This window comes from Chanos chanos, chromosome 1, assembly GCF_902362185.1.
Source record: "Chanos chanos chromosome 1, fChaCha1.1, whole genome shotgun sequence".
In the NCBI taxonomy this organism is placed as follows: domain Eukaryota; kingdom Metazoa; phylum Chordata; class Actinopteri; order Gonorynchiformes; family Chanidae; genus Chanos; species Chanos chanos.
The window spans coordinates 27977211-27997006 of NC_044495.1; the positions used below are offsets into that span (position 1 = coordinate 27977211).

General features: G+C 40.9%; 1 protein-coding gene across 1 annotated transcript in view; it reads right to left on the reverse strand.

Moving 5' to 3' along the window:
* usp6nl (USP6 N-terminal like) overlaps positions 1-13347 on the reverse strand; it is a 36374-nt gene extending 23027 nt beyond the window's left edge. Inside the window, exons 1-2 of the mRNA XM_030779426.1 lie at positions 13251-13347; positions 8232-8317 (exon numbers count right to left, since the gene is read on the reverse strand). Of these exons, the coding sequence (XP_030635286.1) occupies positions 8232-8235 (4 nt within the window). The 5' untranslated portion in view covers positions 8236-8317; positions 13251-13347. The remainder of the gene's footprint in view (positions 1-8231; positions 8318-13250) is intronic.
* Between the last annotated feature and the right edge of the window lie 6449 nt (positions 13348-19796).

Sequence of the window (19796 nt, forward strand, 5' to 3'; positions counted from 1 at the left end):
CCTCATTCCTGCTGGACAGAGCTCTCCAAATCCAGGGTGACATCACTCATATACACAAACACACACACACACACACACACATTTGTACACGCATGCACACACATGCAGGACACACACACACACGCACGCTCACACAGACAAACACACACACACACACACACACACACACACACACAATGTGTCACATCCAAGCTTGAAGTTGGTAGGCAAAGACAAGAACTTCCAAAGCGAGTAGCTCCATGTTCCGTGGAGGAGTTTGAAGAAAAGCTAGACAGGCTTTCAATGACTGACCGTCTGTATCAGTTTATCACAGAGCAAATCTATCTTCATTTGAGCTCTTACTGGTGCTTTCATCCCATGAGCAGAATCATCAAACCACACTGAGCTTCATTTTCTGCTTCCGACAGTCAAACCAGAGCAGTTCCCACAACCAAACCACTCCAAATCCAGACTTTTAATTCTTCCTCTCTCTGTTCTCTCCCTCTCTGCCCATCTCCATCTTTGTCCTCTTCGCTTTTCTTTCTTCACAGCAAGACAGGCAGAGCCAGCAACACAGTGTGTGTGTGAAGTCTGTTGTGTACTCTCTTTCTCTTTTTCCAGCACGCCGTGTGTGTGTGTGTGTGTGTGTGTGTGTGTGTGTGTGACTTCCACGCTCTTTTTCTCTCTCTCTGCTCCTCTCCTCTTTTCTGGAATTTGATTTAAGGATGAAACAATTGCACCAGTATCCTTTATGCTCTGTGTATCCTTTATGCTCTCCTCACCTCTCTCGTTCAGTTTCTGCTGTATTCAGCTACTGCACATGTTCTACTGGCCAGGATAACTGTGGTCCAACATCTGTGTGCTCTTCATCTCTCTCTCTCTCTCTCTCTCTCTCTCTCTCTCTCTCTCGCTATGTTCGAGAAAGAGAGAAGAAGAGGGAGAGTGTGTGAGAGGGAGGCGGGCTCCACGGTCTACTGCTGCAGTTGCTGGGGGAGGCAGTCAGTTGGGCAGGTGAGAGCAATAGCATAGCCCAACAAAGCACAGCCCTGTTACTGACTCCCCCTTTCCTCTCCCCTCCTCTCTTCCACTCTCTTCTCTCTGCTCCTCCTCAATCAGAACCAAGCTTACAGATCAATACAGGCTCCTGGTGGAAAGGACATGCTGTGTGGACTGTCTCTCCGCCAACCTGACACACACACACCTGACACACACACCCACACACATCTGTGCTTCATTCATCTTGCCAGATGCCTTGTTTCCATGCTTTAACTTTACATTAAGACAGTCAGTGTGTTTTCATACAAGCCCCTCCCCTCTTTCTCTTGTTCAGTCTCTCTCTCTGTTTACCCTCATTATCTTGCTCTTTTCTCCTCTCTCCTGCTTCTTTATGGTGATCTTGCTGTGAACATGAGCAGTATGTGTAAAAATAGCATAAACACAGTACAGATCACAAGACCACTAACACACAAACTAGCATATGTGTGAGCCAGCCAGCTAACGCAGTATAGAGAGTGAGCAAACTGCACGTGTGTGCGCGGTCGCTCACACACACACACACACACACACACACACACACACACACACACACACACACACACACACACACACACACAAACTGAGGGCAGCGTGACTCGATTCTTCATCTTAATGGTGTTTCCCTCTGGGACTTCATTCCTGGATGTCAACCACCCCATCAATAGCAGCACATCACATAATCACAGACTACACATGAGCCGGGGCAGGAGTGCATCCACTGTATATATGTGTATATGTGTCACATATTCACAGACTACACATGAGCTGGGGCAGAAGTGCATCAGTGTGGCTGTGGGAGTATATGTGTATCTTCACTTGGAGATTTTTCTTTTTTCATTTAAGTGTTGACCTCCTCCAATACTACATGCATGACAATCACTGACCTTCACAGTAAAGACCTGAGGAATTATTACATCTCTTTTTCACACCCAATCTCACACACACACACACACACACACACAAAATAAGAATGCTTGTGAGAACTCTCTCAGAATTTCCTCTGACTCTTTCCTAACAAATCCCAATTAAAAGATTCCTGATGCAGTGACTTCAGTACAGAACTGCTGCCATGTCGATATAAATGTCTGCTTCATTCAACAGACACCAGGGACACACTAATCCTAATAGGAGAGTCTGTCCTGAATGAAACATAGTGTGTGTCTGTCTGCAGTTGTATCTGAGTAGAGTGTACAGGTGCTGTGAGAACCTACTGCATGAGTGTGTGTATGTCTAGCTTTTTCATTTTAAAGGGTCAACACTGCAGCCAGACAGGGCTTAATAGCTGTTCAACTCATGAAAATAATAACCACAGAGCTACACACATCCTGACGCACACTCACACACCATTCATCTACCTTTAAGTTGTATACAGTAGCTCATCTTCTTCAAGGACGGCATCTCATCACGGTTTGGTGATAGGTTGTCTGTGTGTGTGTGTGTGTGTGTGTGTGAGAGAGAGAGAGAGATGCACACATCTAGCTCAATATGTGCTGTAATCAATCTCACTGTAATGGCTGCCAGTGGAGCTTTTGCATACAGCCCTGCTGCACACTGCAGTTATTACAACACTGGAACCACTGAGCCTGCAAAGTTACTGAAACCATACAAGCCACAAGAGACATAAAAATGATGTCTGAGACAAAAATGACTAGTAGCACTAGCATTTCATCTTAGGTTGTGAACAGAGAGCTAAGAATGTACAGAAAGAATGATGGTGAGGATAGTGGTGCATCCAGTAGCGATGGTATGAGTGTGAACGGAAAACTGATGTTAAAGGCATTCACAATATTCTCCTCTATCAGGAGATACATAGATACATTTCTGTTAGCACTATTGTCATCCCACTGTAAGACAGCATGCATGCACACACACACACACGTACACGCACACGCACACGCATACACATACACACACAGTGTCAATAAGAAGCTGACTGGAGACGGACAGTTTAAATCATCCTACCTAATCGGAATTATAAAATCCAGAAATAAAATAGCTGAAAAATCAGATAGTGAGGGATGATAAAGCAGGATGTGATGAGTACGGGATGAGAAAAGGGAGAAGGAGATATGGTATTATTTACATCCATGGTAGCAGTTAAAAATGCACTTCTGTTTAAATCAGTTTGGAGCACTGATTAATTTTAGCTGCAGTAACATGAAGAACAAGCCCCTTTGATTAGCCTTTTCTCTCAAAACACTACGTTTTACTCTCTGTCCCGTTTCCTTGTCCTCCCTATTTTTACCCCCAAACCCCCAAACTGTCAGGTTCTTTATTTCTCTCCTCTACCAAATGAGGCAAAGCCTAGGAGAGACACAGGAGGAGACAGTGAGAGAAAATGACTATAATTCGTGTAATGGTGAATTCTGATGGAATGACGGGATGTGTTACACTGTGGTTAAACTGCATGGCACAGTTGGTCATTAATAATGTATTTTACTGAAGACTGTACTGTTTTTAACTGAGAGCAATGATACAGAATTTCATCATCCATCCCATCATCGTTCTTGAGTGCTCTGTTCATCGAGCTCCTCCAAAAAAAAAAAAAAAGAAAAAAAAAGAAAAAGAAGCTGTGTGTGTGCGTGTGTGTGTGAAGTCCTTGACCCTTTAACCCTGAAACTTCTAAACAGCACTTTCATTCAGGACAATGATAAAACCAAGCAACTAAGAAACTCCACACAGGCAAACTGCTGCATTCACTAAGAAAACTAGAATGATGTTAAAATATTTCATTTTCTTTTGCAAAATTTGCTGGGTAAGATCCAGACGGATCGCTTCCATTTTGTGTGACGGACTCTATTTACAACTATGTCAAGTACCAACTGCAGTGGTTCTGCTGAAATGACAGGGACTGAAAATGACCCCAGTTTGAGAGGAAATGAAGTCATATAACCAAAAAGCTGATACCAAAGCTAATGAATCAGTCTCCAACTACTGGTCACCCAGCCCCAGTGAAGCCTGCTAGGTCAGTGTATTTCTGTGTGTCTCCGCCTCTCATTCTTACTGTAGTCAGTGGCAGGAAGCTGACATACACTGACATTAGCTTCACGTTGCTGGGCTGGGCTCTGTTTACAGGGAGGTCATAAAGAAAGCTGTAAAATCAACAGCTCTGTAAACATTAGCGGGGCAGGTCCATGTTACCAAGGCAACAATCCAGGCAGTAATAATTACCGGTCTGGAGCAACAGGACGTAGGAGTTGAAAATTACCCAGGACGCTCCTTGAGCATAGTCTTGCACGAGTCTCGTCCAACCCGGCATCCGTAACTTTTGGATGATTGTGCCGAGATAAATAAGTTCAGCACCACACACAGTTAAGTGACAGTTTCATCACTGAAAGAACAAGAGGGTAAAGTGTGGCATTCCATTAAGCTGAGGATTTTTAGGGGTGGGGGTGGGGCTTGATTAACTATTCATAGTTTATTACACTATCCCTCAACAGTTCTCTTATATAGTATAGATGAGTAAGGGTTGTGTGCGCACAGGTAAAACAGGAAGCATGCCATCAATCTGGCTGATTCGTCCAGCAAACAGCAAATCTCTATGCATACATGGATCCACTGATGCTGTCCTGGTTAGATAAATAAATACATTTTAAAAATTAAAATAAAAAAAAGACCCAGGCCTTATAGCCATACTGTAATATTACCAAGATTTTGAATCCTGTTTCCAGTTCTGCATGTGTGAATTTGTGTAAATTTGTGTGAATTTGTGTTTGACAGCTGTAATGTGGGGTGTGTGACTAGATATGGATACATTTTCTTCTGTTCCAATGTTTATTGTGAAATGTAACCATAGTATTGAGTGGCTTCCTTCCAGTGTTCAAACACACACACACACACACACACACGTACACACATATACACACACACACTCACCCAAACCTTGAACAACATGATTTTGATCAGATGATATCACATGCCTCATTGGAAGTGTAAAAAAACCTCTTGTGGAAAAAAATCTTCCTTCACTGAACACAGGCGTGACATTAAATAGCATCTTCACTGAACACAGGCACGACATTAAATAGCATCTTCACTGAACACAGGCATGGCATGAAATAGCATCTTGACTGAACACAGGCGTGGCATTAAACAGCATCTTGACTGAACACAGGCATGGAATTAAACAGCATCTTGACTGAACACAAGCGTGGCATTAAACAGCATCTTGACTGAACACAGGTATGGAATTAAACAGCATCTTCTAATGCCGGTGACAGACAGAGACAAGAGAAAGAAACAGGGGGAGTGGTTTTAGGAACAGAGGGGCGAGATGTACTGTGAAAATGTGAAAACAGAGACAGGGGAAAGTGAGAACTCTGTACTGTTGCACTGTCACATCAAAGACCTGATTTCGCAGAGATTTTTCAGCAAGGAGGATCTTGCCCATTTTTGCTAAATATTAAAGAAAAAAAAGACTTAATCTTGACATGTTCAGTTATTTTAATATCGTGTTTATGGAATTCTGTAACCAAGCAAATCTTGACAGATATTTATAAAACTGTCAAATTTAGCTAAAATTAGCCCCTTTATGTGAGAAAGTTTGGCCACCAAAACTCAAAATATCTAACATGTCTAGATTTAAGCATAGAGTAACGCTTCTGAAAAACTTCGCTGAATGACTTCCTCCTTTGCAAGTTAAGCCTTGACTGTCTCAAATCACTCACATCAAACATCAAACATACATACAAAATACACACATTATCAAACATATAGGACCCATAAACACTGGTCCATAAAGGAATCCTAACACTCAGACTAATAAAACATTTTAATTTAGCACACACACTTTCTCCCATTCATCTGCTCTATTTGTGTATATAATCTCTCCCTCTCTCTCTCTCTTCTCTTCATCTATTGACATAAATCTCTGCATGTATTTTACTTCCTTTGCTCCTGGCCCTCTGGAGCAAACTTTATTTGTCATAACGCATGAACATCATACACTGGCTCTTTCTCTTTCCAATCTCTCCATCTGTCTTGCCCTGTTTGTCTTTACTGTGTAAACTTTGATTTGCATTAAACAAATTTACCCCACAGCTAGACCGTAAAGACAATCACGAAACTTTGCTTCTGAAGAGATCAAATGAATACACATACTCACATGTCAACATAAGAATGCGTGCACACAGGTTTGCTGATTAACAGCAGTTTAATGTCACAGGATAGCACTTCTACTTTTATTTTCCCTCTGAATCGCGTTCTCCTCTATTGGACGTGAACAAACATGTTTAGCTTTTCATGGCACAGACTGCCCTTACAGCCAGTCCTCAATCTCATAGGTTTTGTTTCCCATTAGAAATCTCACACTTAAACATGTTTTATTTAACCCCAAATAAAGCAAGAAACTGTCCCAGTCTCCTGGTTGTATCTCTCATTCCCTCTCTTTTTCAATTCCCTGGAAATCGCTCTATCCGGATTGGAGCGTGTGATTCATGCCAGTGTAATTAGTACACTCTCATTAGCAAGAACCTCTTCCGTTCAGAGAATCTAATAGAGGGGGGTAACGAGGGTAATTAACTCCAGATCCACACACACACACACACACACACACACACACACACACAAACAGAGCATCTCACTCCTCATCCTGGGTTGTGCGTACACACTCACTCACAAACGTGCTATTCTTTTTTCCACAAACTGTTATCTGTCTCACACCATTAACCCCTGTGGGAAAAGTACACAAACTTACACAAATACACGAACACACACACACACACAAACACACCTTTCCCATGAAATCAGCTATTTTAGCAAGAGGAACCAAACCTGTTGTTTCTCTGTTATTGTTTTCTTTTTTTTGGCTCAATTCTGCAGCTATTTCTGTTGCGACTGATGTTGTGGATCAAAGGAGCAAGTCCTTTGGTTACAGTACTGTTATCAGAAAAACTGGAAGAACTTAAGAGAAAGAGAGAGAACGAGAGATTCAAAGAGAGAGACAAGCCAGAGAATCTGAGAAGGAATGCTGATACTGTTTTGTGCCTGTATGTGAGTTTAAAATGTTTTATAACCGTAAGTCCAGCCATTTTATTTCTCTATGTGTCTCATCTTCATGGACACACACACACACACCCGCATGCACGTGCACACACACTCACGTGTACGTGCATGTGCGCGCGCACGCACACACACACACACACACACACCCACACACACACACACACCCCTAACGTCCTACAGTAGTTCTAAATAATTTACTGTTCAGAGCTCAACTGCCCCGCAGGGTTTCACCAGTCAGAAGTCAGAGTTCCAGGCCATTCTAAAACCAGACAACAGCATCAGCCTGTCAGCTACCAGCCAATCAAATAAAATGTAGCCCATCCACATATTAGTCTCCCACCATCAGACCCTTGTGTTTACTGGCTCCATAATTGTAATGCTGTTGAGGGGGTGGGGTAGGCTGTGGATATGTTGTAATCTGGTTAAATCTCGCAGATCGCTTCCCTACAACAGCTGCTCAATCCAATCACTCCGCAGTAAACACCATGCTGTCACCATGGCAACGCTAACCCCCTCCAAAACAACAAAACACAAACTTTCCCTATGCATTATCTTAAAGATTAGCGGGCTAAGCATAAAAAATCTAAATTCCTTTTCTCAAGGACTTTAGCCCCTTCAGATTTCATAACCTGAGCCACTGTTATAGTCACACTATCACTTAGCGCTCTGAAGGATATTCAGAATACAGGTTTAGTCAGCTCCAGTGACAGACGGTTCGCTTAGTTAGTTATACACAAGAGTGCCTCAAGTTCTCTCTGTGTCTCGGGCCAACACACTAACCATGAACTTCAAAGACACCTTATTGTGTTTGGCATGGACAAATGGCTATTTATTGTTTCTTCAAAATAAAGTCTGTGAAAGATCAGGTTTAAATTTAAGTGTTAGCAACCTCAGCCTCGAAGATGACAAACACAGAAAAAACTGGCCTGCTTGATTTTGTTCCCTACCAGATTAACTGAGGTGTCTGTCACATAAGCAAGCACAACAGGAATACAGTCATGGAAGAGTACTAATGGAAACAGCATTTCCTAACCCAGCCCAACATAAGGACTCACTCACACACACAAACACACACAGGAGTGGGCAGCAGGAGGCCAACAGGTCGACTATGAACAAAGCGTTAGCTGTAATAGCCCTAACAGGTTCTGTATGTGTGTGTGTGTGTGTGTGTGTGCTGGTTGTGTTGTTTGTGAGTGTGGGTGGGAGGTACTCACTCATGTTAGGAAGGCAGACGGGTATCAGGGAGTGAGGTACAGGTGAGGTTCTTCTCCACAAGCGCTCTCTTCAAGGCACTCATGACCTGTAACAACCAACACACCGCACAGTCAGCTGGAGAAGCACCACAAAAACACTTACATTTTTCAATAAAAAAAAAAGCTACTGTGATTACTACTTTTTAATTTTGTTGTAATTTACCTTTGGGACACAGAGCAAATTTTCTGCTGGTATTCAGTTTGGTTGATTCCATGTAAGCCTGGCTAAACCTGGAGTGCAGTGAGATCCTAAATCAAACTAAGTGAAAATTCCAGCGTTGGGATACTGTATAATACTGATGTGATGCAAGCTCTCTTTGTTGTATCTGTAGTCCCAGCATAAAAAAAGCTTCAAACTGCTGATATTAGATGGACATTATACCACAGGAAGAGCATTCAGTGACAGTTCTTTTCAGTTGTGATTTAAATGACAACTTAAACTGGGTCACTGATTCCATGGAAACTATGCCTCCTTCCACTCAGACACAGGAAGTCAAGACCCCAGTGTCAGCTTCCCTCCCTCCAAATGGACACAACAAAGATGTGTCAGAATTTAACAGTGGCTCTCTCTTTTTAACCCCTCTGGTTTGCTCTCTGTCTCTGTACTTGATTATAGTAGTCTGACAACCCTCCTTCCGTCTATCTAACTCTCGTTAAAGTAATCACTATTACCCCACACAACCTGTGAGTGTGTGATGGATAGGCCTGGTGAACACACTGAAAGAGGGTAATCAGATGAGAGTGGACAATGCTGTGCAACAGAACTGCAATGATAACATTGATTTGACAATTTAGTTGCAGGTGCATGATTTTTGGTGGGGGCTAGGAGGCAGGGCAGGAAATGACGAGCATGATGTAAACATAAGTGGGGTCAAAGTTTGCCCGTATGTGGTTTCCAGCACAAATCATAGACAAAGAGAAAGAAAGAGAGGGAACTGAACTGTAAACTGAACTGCAATCCCTTTAATTGGCCCAATAAAATTTTTTACACAACTATGATAGATAACGACATTTCAAAAAGTCATCTCAACACCAAAACCTCACACAGACATTCAGGCATACTTGAATAAATAACGATTTAAATGAAAAAAAAATATATTATCAACAATCCACCATCATCAGCCAAACATAAGATACTCTTCAGATTTTTTGGTAAAGAGAAACAGGGATAAAGGGTATATTACAGACAACCGTGCAGTTCAACCCTCAAATATCACCTGACCCACGAACAAACATCAGACCTGTACCCGGATGTATTTTTATTTTTGCAAAGCGGCCAACTTGGCTGCACCAAATAACAAGGAAACATTATAATTATATAATGTGTATTATAATAGTTCTTCCCTATTAAGCACATTTAGGGCTCTAAGAAGAACAATTACAAAAAAATCTCTCTAAGGGTTAACACCAGCTGCTTAACAGACTGATCTAATCACCTGCCCATAGCACTGTACAAAGACGTGACAATGATTCATCTTCAGTGTTAACACTCCACCCCGTGAGAGAGCGAGAGAGCGAGAGAGACAGAGAGAGAGAAAGAAATATATTCATCGTGAAAAATCATTTACCTTGCTCAGATTAGACCTCTGTATTCACTCATGCCAAGACAAGGTTTAAGTTTGCATCAGAACGAAAAAGAAAGTGTGTATGAGAGAAGAAGAGAGACAGAGAGAGAGAGTTCTCTGCAATCACATAAAAGAGCAGCTTCTGTACATATTTGGAGAGAGGGGTGAATGTGTCCAAATAGCTGCAAAAGAAAAATATGAGGCTGCCTGTCATGAACTGATGGTCAGCCAGTGAGGCCCATTTGCTCTCCGTTGGCCAAAATCTCTCACAGGCACACACACATTGGTGCGTACACACACGCATACCACATAGTTTTCCTCATAACTATCTAAACTATTAACAATGTCTTTTTTAAAATTGGTCACTTACTACAGTCTGTATACGTTGATGAATCCAATATTTCAAAATGCTTTGGTATAACTAAATGCAGGCCAATAAAGTATTATTGAATCGAACTGAACTGAACTGTGGGAGAGAAGCTGAGAAAGAGAAAGAGAAAGAGAGATAGAGAAAGAGACAGAGAGAGAAACAGAAAACAAGAAGTATACTTTAATACCTTATTTTCTCGATTTTGTTTGTATTTTCGTGATTCTTTTTTACTGTATATAATAGTGCCACAGGGTTATCATAGATTTAACTAACAAATAAGCACATTATAAATGATACATATTTTAAAGATTACATAACCAGCCATTTTGAGAAAACATTCTAAAAGAAAGGGTATTTTTTCTCCAGCAAGCAGTGTATTTTTTCCTCTGCACAGTGACACACAGAAAGACAGTGAGCTGATCTTAAAGCTGGGATTACTTAGACCATATGTTCACCTCTGAGTTAACGAGGACATGAGCACCTCCACACAACACACAGCCGAAGTGCTGATCTGTGTGTGTCTATATGAGAGTGTGTGTGTGTTTGTGTCAGAGAAAGAAAGAGAGAGAGAGAGAGAGAGAGAGAGATTCCAGAATCTGTAACTGCAGGATATGTTTGAGGTGTATAGTAGAAATACATAGGTGTGTGTGTATACATGCTGGATTGAGCATGGACACATTAAAACAACATTTAGTTCTGTCTATCAATCACGTTCAAGACAAAGTCCAACATTTGGATTGGTGTTGTGTGTGCATGTGTGTGTTTGTGTCCTGTGCGCCAGTGTGTGCATCAACACCAAGCGTCTTGGCACCACTGCCAGGAACTGATCCAATGCCAGAGTCTGGGCTGAACCAGAAGAATGTAGAGAACAACTAGTGTGTGTGAGAGAGGAGGAACGATGCAGAGAGAGAAAAAAGGAAATAACAGCTTCCTACAACAGAACTACTGACCATGGAACAATCTGTGACAACTATAAGATCAAACTACAAAGCCTCTCATGCTCAGTACACACACATACATGAGAATGGTGACCCCTTGATGAAGAGGAAACACAAAGCAACACTTCCTCCTGATACATCCTCCATGTTCCTCTCTGGCCAATTCCTAGTCCCCACACCTCTGCCTGCTCACGTCATTCAGATGACAATTGTTGGTCTGGTGTGTGTGTGCGCGCACGTGTGCGCTCGTATGTGAGTGAGTGAGTGTGTGTGTGTGTGTGTGTGTGTGAGAGAGAGAGAGAGAGAGATGAAATAACCTATGTTATTGCATGGTCTCAGAGGAGTTTACAGGAAAAGATTATTGATTTAGTAACCAAGAGATTACTTTGGTGAACTTTAAAGCATGATTCATAATTTCTTCTCAGTCATCTGAACAGCTGTGCTATGGAGAGTAGCGGGGGACCAATATGGTTCCTCTTCTCAATGAGATAAACTTGCATGTTTTCTTCTTGTTGTTTCTGAATTTCAGGCTTTGAGAGCCACTTGATGCTTCATTTTAATTCAGTCACTAATTCCAATTCAGTTAAGGGGCTTGCCGATCTGTAGACACATTGAATGGTTGAATCAGGTATTTTAGTACTGTGAGAATACCCCATGGGTTTCTAGTAGGCTTCCAAAATTAAGACAGCCTGAATTACTGAAATAAACAGAAATCAAGAGGACATATGTCTGCGTATCTGTGGAGAGGGGCTGCAGCTAGGACAGAATGGTTGGAGAAGCTTAACATAAATGGAATAACTTATAGCTGTAAACAAACTTGGAGAGAAAATTAACAGGATGTGGCTTACTTCCCGTTTAAATGTGTAAGGTGGAATCTTACAGTTAAATTCAATCTTATTTGCGGATTGATTTACCACTTGTGATAGTTTTTATGAGACCACATTAAAGTCTTCAGTTCTGTTCTGAAGTCCTCTGTGATGGAAACGTAATGCGTGCTTGAGATTTGCAAAAACCTGTTCAGTGATTCTACCGTCAGCACTATACAGTCCAGTATGCACTCTAACGAGGGTCTAGCGGGTCGCGTGCTCATTCTGCGGAGGCAAACAGTAGGCTAATCCTAAAACTGGAGCCAACCGCGCACACGTGAAACGCAAGACTCAGCAATACTGCAGTGACAGACCAGTTGAATAACACACCTAAAACATCCTCAGTTGCGACATGGTTTTTGAAAAGCTCCCTGTGTTTCACAATTCTGAACAATCCGACCGTGAAGACGAATAACAGAGTTTCCACTTTTAGAGCGCAGAAATCTGTTTCGCAGGGTTTTGGCTATGGTTGCTATATTTATAAATAATGAACCGTTTTATCAGTCAGTTTGTGTAATGCCGAACAACAGTAACGATGAATACCAAAAAGTGTCAATCCGCACCATCCACTGACCGGACAATATTGAATCAAAGCTCCTAAGGTAGTTTTACACCCTCCCGAAGCACTACAGCACGGCTTCTTTGCAAACAGCAAAATCACCGTTTTAGAGATAAAATAAATGGCCATAACAATATCACACGCAAACTAACGCTTTGGAAGGAAAAGTTTCATGACATAATATACAATGTATACTTTGTACATGAAAACCTTTGAGTTTTTAAATGGTCTCCTTGAATCAATTACAGTAGAAATACGGAACGCTCTTCGCACGTCACATGAATGACAGGAAAACTGACCAATCAGTACCTTGATTGTTAGCGCTTCAGCCAATGGCATGGCTTTATGAGTGTTTCCAAACAGTCCGTAAACATTGATTCTGCTGCGGGAGGCCGTCCGTAGGTTTACCTAGGTAGGCCTCGATGAATTGTATTAAGGGAGAAGTTCAAGGCAAATAAAGCCTATCAAGCATGGTTTTAATTTCGTTAATTCCACGCAAGGGGTTCTGGTATTCAGCTGTGGTACATGCAAAAAGATACGGTCTCACCTTTCAGCATCCTCTGCACTTTGAGAGGCGCAGCTCGGTCGCTAGCGCCGCTTAGCAAAGTGCACCAGCCGTGTACTGGGGAGTTGTTAAGTTAAATACCTTATAATCAATTTACATAAATAAGTACTTGTTTACCTTGTTCTGAACTCTCGCATTCGTCTTGGTCACATAGCTGAGAGTCCTTCTCCGGTCTAACGAGAGTAGAAAATATCCATTGTCCCGTACCAGGAAGTCGGCGCTCTTCCCACAGAACTGAACACTTCTCAAACTCACTATGGAAACCCCTGCAGGGTGAGATGCAACTGATCCCACTCCAGGTAGCAATGCGCCGCCCGTCGGGCTTATCTCGATGTGGCCATGTTGGATCTGAAACTACCGTTCTACTTCACAGTTATTCGCTACGACATAAAGCTTTGTATTTATAGAACAAAAGCATTTCTCTTTTTTGTGCCGGGTGCATTGGTATTTATCTGTTTCATAGTTCAGACTTATTAAATTCTAACTGATTATACGTAACGGAACCGTAAACCTGACATTAAGCTGATACTTGCCGCGTTTGTTTTTCCTTTTCATGCTACACGCTTGAATGTAAAAGGGAAGTATTTGACAGGCGTTTAAAGTGAAAAAAGCACCCTTTAAGTCCTGAAAGCACAAACTCCACAAGAACACAAGAATGTGCAACATGTTTATTGCTTGTGCTGAAACATACACTCAGAACAATTCTCTGAGTTATGCAGTGTATTTCTGTTGCTTTGTTCGTTATTCAAACAGGCTGTACACGGTGAGAGAATTCTGTAAAAATACACGACTCTGAAGAATTTTGAGTTTTATGAGGAGAGTGCAGTTTGTTTAACAGCTAGGTGAATGGAATAATTGTGACCAGTGGCAAAACAGGACTTAGAGGTTCCAGCCCTCCAGATACTGGTGTGTATGTCGCAACTAGCTATACCGTGGCTATACATTGACTGAATTAAGGAGAGATTACAAAAAGCTGTCTGGTTGACACAGGGTAAATAATATACTAAGTAGATAAATCTACTTCATTTTTACTTCCTTTTCATGCCCTCATTAATATCTTTTTTAATGTCACGAGTATTTGAAATGATATCTTCATATCCAAAATGTATTCTTACCTCTTGCTTATATATACATTTTATTATTTTTTATCTTGTTTTCTTTAAAACTAGAGACAGTTTGACAATTTAAGGTGGCTGAAAGGAGTGGCGAGTGAGGACAATACAGAAACATCACAGCTCAGTTTGACCAGCTAGAACCTGTGTCCCACAGGGCATTTAGATAGAAACCCATGGTACCCATGCTATCATTATTGCAGTGGAGATGCCTGCTTTCTTAGGGCTCACGTATGTTTTTCATGGTATGTTTTTCATGTTTTTCAAGTGTACTATTGGCCTTGTTGTGTTTGCTCCACACAGCTCCGCAGTCAAACAGTATTGAACTTTGGTAAGAGAGAGAGAGTGAGACTCTGTATTAATGGACATAATAGTTAATACAAGATGGTCAAATCACAGTAACACCGCAGGGAGTGTTTGTTTGGTCCCACCCATCATATCATCTCTTGTGCCATACACCTCCCTACGCTGGTTTTTGCCGTATTTGAAGACCAAATTCATTTTACCATTCCATTCGTAAAAGTCCTTTGAATCTTCAAGGTGATTCAAGTATCTCTGGTCTTGACTTGAGTGACCAACAAGCCCTGGAGTTGGTGTTCTTTCATTTTTCTTCTTTTTCAAATCATTTTGTTCAGCGTCTTTGTAATTTATTAGCAGTATCCAGCCAATTTGACATAGCTGGGAATATAGAGCCATCTCATGTTTTAAAACCACATTTCACAATAGAGACTGCTCTTGGGATGGCATGCTGTGTAAGGTTTACATCAAATGTACTGCCTTGAGTTTAGAGTCAAGAAGTTATGCCTCATTTTTATGAGACCAAACCATTATTTTACATTGCCACAAATGTGTGTCAGCGTTCTTTTAGTGCTTCAGTAGGGATTCCACATTCTGCCTTACAGGCTATGAAATGCTTGAGATCTTAGTACTATTTCCACTCTGTGATAAATGTAGGTTATAACAGTTCAAAGCTCTTTCAGCGCTGCCATTGGCTTCTTTGTAAGCCGCTGTAATCAGTCTTCATACTAAGCCATGTTGGATGGATAGCATGCTCAGAGGGATTCTTTCTTTCTTTCTTTCTTTCTTTCTTTCTTTCTTTCTTTCTTTCTGTTTTTGCAAGAAGATACTGTGAACGGGCTGGCGCAAGAGATGGGTCCTTGGGAATCATTCATTAAGCAGGCTGTGTTGGCCTTGAATGAAGTTTCAGTTAAAATGAAGCGAGGTGGAAAATGTGTGGAAAAAACACATGGTTTTAATCCATGACCACAAGGTGGCAGCAGAAAATAAGATGAGATACACACTGTTGTACTGCATATATAGTATAGTGGAGCTTTAATGATCTGTATTTAAAAGAATTCTTTGGTAGCGTGATATCTATCATTCAAATGTCCACAGTTAATACTCCGCTGTATTAGGAAACTGCAGAAAGGCTTCAGCCACTCTGAGGCAGATCTGTGAAATAACACATAATACAGTGAGAGGTGTTCTGTACAGCTGGGCTGTCTGTTCTTTGTTTGGCCTCAATGAAATAGGAACAGCTGATGCTACTGTAACAGACATATAAAGTCTGACTTGAGCAAATCAATCTCTTCATTAAATATTGATCGTTCTATAATCAAATCACTTAACTGTGCCTGTCAAAAACACTCTTGACTAGTAGGGGCAGCTAATATTAACTTCTGAACTTTTTTGCCAGTGAGTCAGTGAGGTCAGGGTGATGTTTTTTCAGTACTGATGCACGACTGTCAGTACTGAAGTTGTCAGTACTGAAAATAATAATAATAATAATAATAATAATGTTGTAGGTATATATTTTTTTTCAATGTCTCGTATTTTCCCTTAAGGAATTCTTACTGACCTGCATACTCACTGCTCTGAGGTATGCAGAGGTATAAAGTTAATAGAGAGCTGAAGTAAGATAGTGTGTAACGGTTAACCCTGGGCTCCAAATGCCATGTGTCTCCAGACATCTCTCACAGTTGGGCTTTCACATTCTAACCATATCCTCCTCCTCACATACTTTGAGTATTCAGAGGTTAACATGGCAGTATTTCCCAGAGGTTCAGGTCAGCTCTTAGTTTATTCAGATGAATATAAAAACCTCTGTCAGATTCTTATATGCTTGCCTGTTTGTGCCTACATGCATATACACCTCAATGAAAAAATAACTCTCTGTCCAGAGATCATATCTCAGCACACTTCTCTTTGTGGTAATAAAGCAGCCAGTCTCTGTAAAAGACAAGCCCACGAAAGAGCTGTAAAATTTTAGTGCTTACTGTATATTCAAAACCTGAGACAATATGTCTAGTCCTCCATCATTTTGCACCAAATCAATAAAAGGGGGACAGTAAATGGAGCTTTATGACCGCTGATGTGTTCACGACGCAATAAAACCGCCCCACTCTGAGCTGCCCGACACAAGGGGTAACACTGCAGACAAATGGGCAAGTGTTAAAAAATGTAATTCTGCCTGATTTCCTATGAGCATTGTAAACGCTCTCCCATTTTCACGGAAAGGGAGAGGACATCTTTCCACCACGAATGTGAGGCTTTGTCTGCAATTTAACGACGGCTGCTTTATTGAACTTTGTCTGACACCATCTGAGCACACTTGATTACTGATTACATGCCAATGGCTAACAGAGAAAGTTTGAAGTGAAATGCAGCAGTCGTATCCTATTCTGGTTAATAGTAGTGACAACTTCAGGGAAAAGATCTACAAATAAAAGTGCCTATGTAAAATCACTGCTTAAGGAGATGAGTATGGTTAAATTCAAATTCGTGAGAATTGACATAACTCTAGTTTTTTTTTTTTGCTGTGTGTCTGTGTGAATTCTGTTCAATTTCTCTCGTTTAAGATGATCACATAACATACGGTCAGTTCACGCTTATTATGGAAGAGTCAACATGTTAAAAAGTATTCTCTTAATGACTGATACTGCTCTCTCTTAGCGCCCAAAAGTTACCAAAGTGCCTTGGGTTGTGAAAAGAGAATAGAGATTCAGAAAAGAAGGCTACCACCAGATGGCAGAATTAGCCCAGCCCACAAATCAACAGCTCTTGAGTGCAGATTTGAGTAGTGGTTAAGTCTATAGGAAACTGACATGGGGATGAGGGAACAGACAGAAAACATCATTAATTCAGAGGTGTCTCTTCTTTCTTTCATTCACTACGTTCTCTCCTTATATCCTTAATAGCCTCCAGACTCCTGTTTCACAGCTACTGGCGTTAAAGCAATGGGAGGCAATATGACATTAGTAACGATGTTTGGATGCCTTTCCTGACTCCTGTCATACGAGAGAAGGGCTTAATGACAGGAGTTAATGTAAATGGGACCCCTTTGGCCAAAACTGAGTAGTGCTTTGGTGCAGTAACTTCACAGTGACCATAAGCGCATGGTAAAAAGGAGCATTTTATTCATCCTGATCTGGCCATTTCAGGTTTAGTGCTTTCAAGAAATCAGCTTCTGTCCAGACCCAACTCTATGTATATTTCATCTCAGTGGAATCATTTTCAGAATATTAAGCCGTTCTTAATTTATTCCACGAGGAGCCGACTCGAGCCGGGACTATGTCATTCTCTTTCGTTGGGTCCACATGGATCAATACACTGTCAAATAATCTATGCCAGAGCCACATAAGCATTGCTGTAGCTTTTCAAGGGTGAGATGGCCATAAACTGTAAGTGATAGAGCAATAACAAAAGCCTAGGGGGTATCCACCTCTCATACAATTGCATTGACTATGGCTGATGGATATAAAAACCCACCACTTTCTGATAGATTGAGGATATTACTTCATATGTTCATGGCTATCACTTCATGTATTTATGACTCAATTCACTGTCTTATTTGTCAATTCACGAGTAATGCGTGTAATTTACAGGGCTTCAGCACTGTTATCAGTCATTTCAAAGGACCTCTTTAATTTTTCAAACTCTATTAGTACAATGCTCAATACCCAGGGGTGATTATGGTTCCAGACCGAACAAGTGTGTATCAGACAACTCTTTCGTGTTCAAGATTCAGTATCTGTCTGTGCCTTAGTAATGTATCTGAGAAACTGCAAGTTTTATCTCCCCATAAATCACAGCGCTGTGTCCGTTTTCACCATCATTAACTACAGTGGGGGAAGTAGTGACCCATAGACACTATTACTGTCATCCATCACTTTGGTAGGGTATAAGACATAGGTGTACCTTGGGGTGCCATTTTACATTTATTTGGAAATGCTCATTGTTACATTTTAACTTTTATTATTAACCCAATAATTTCAAAAACAATTAATTGTATCTATAGAATAGCAAGTGTTGTAAGAATGTTCACTGCAGTGTTGTTCATGGCAAGCAAACATATATTAATGTAGCTATATTAATATATTAAATTCAGAATCAATCATCTAGAATCAGTACTCTCTTTGCAGGAGGTTACATGCGTTTAGGACAGTCTTGGGGTGAAGAGCCTAGCTTAGGGGTTTGTTGGCAGTAAAGTGTCATACTTGGGATTTGAACTGACAACCATCCAGTTTCTGGACTGCTCCCTTCACTGCTATGCTATGAAATGGAGAGAAGAATGTATATATTTAGAGCCCAGAATGTGGCTATTCAAGACTATCGTGCTTTTTACTCTATCTAGCTGTGCAACTACTGAATTCAACATGACACCAAGCACACAAGCATAGGCCACCCTGCTATGCATGATCACTGACTCTCCTTGTCTTTGTGAAGACGACATTATCGTCAAAGTTCAGCACGAGTGTCTCTTCACCACTCCCTGATGCCTATGCTATTAAATAACAGGAAACATAAGGTGTATTGCAAGAACCTGAAACTCATTAAAGTATGTTTATGAAATGCTGACGTGGACATTTAGGTAGGCTCTGTATCAGGTCAATTTTTATATTTCAAAGGTTCAAGTTTCACCAAGTTAACAAAGCAACAATGGCAGAACAAAGATGAGCAGAGAAAACACACTTTTAATATTTCCAGCACTCTCACATCTCAAAATCTATATGGGGTAACAGTATTTACACAAGCTTTCAAAAGGATTCAAACTCTAGTCTAAAGCAAATGTGACTGAGGTATCTAAAACCAATTCAGGGAATGAATACAATGAGAGTGGGTTTTTTTTTGTACTGAGACATTAAAGGAACTGTGATTGCTTTGACTGTTAGCTATGCAAGCCTACGGATATGTCTCCCCTCTTTGTAGTAACAACTTTAGAGAGAGAATCACGCTCAAAGTTACAGACACTTCTTAAGAACATGAAAGGAAATGTCTCCTGAGGACAGCAGTGCTTCCTCTGACTGCACAGTAACACTTTATGTAATTGTGTTCCTGTTCCTGAGTAGTCAAAGTCATCAGGATGGATTCAGTTAGAACAACAATTATAATGCAATTTATGACAAACATTAAACCTCATGGTTGTATCCGGGTTATAGAACTAGGGCAGCTATGAACTGTAGAGATGACAGATATTTAACAACAGACACTCCCCTACAAAACAAAAACTAAAAACCCTCTTTCAGTTTTCTACAATTAAATCCATTTTAAA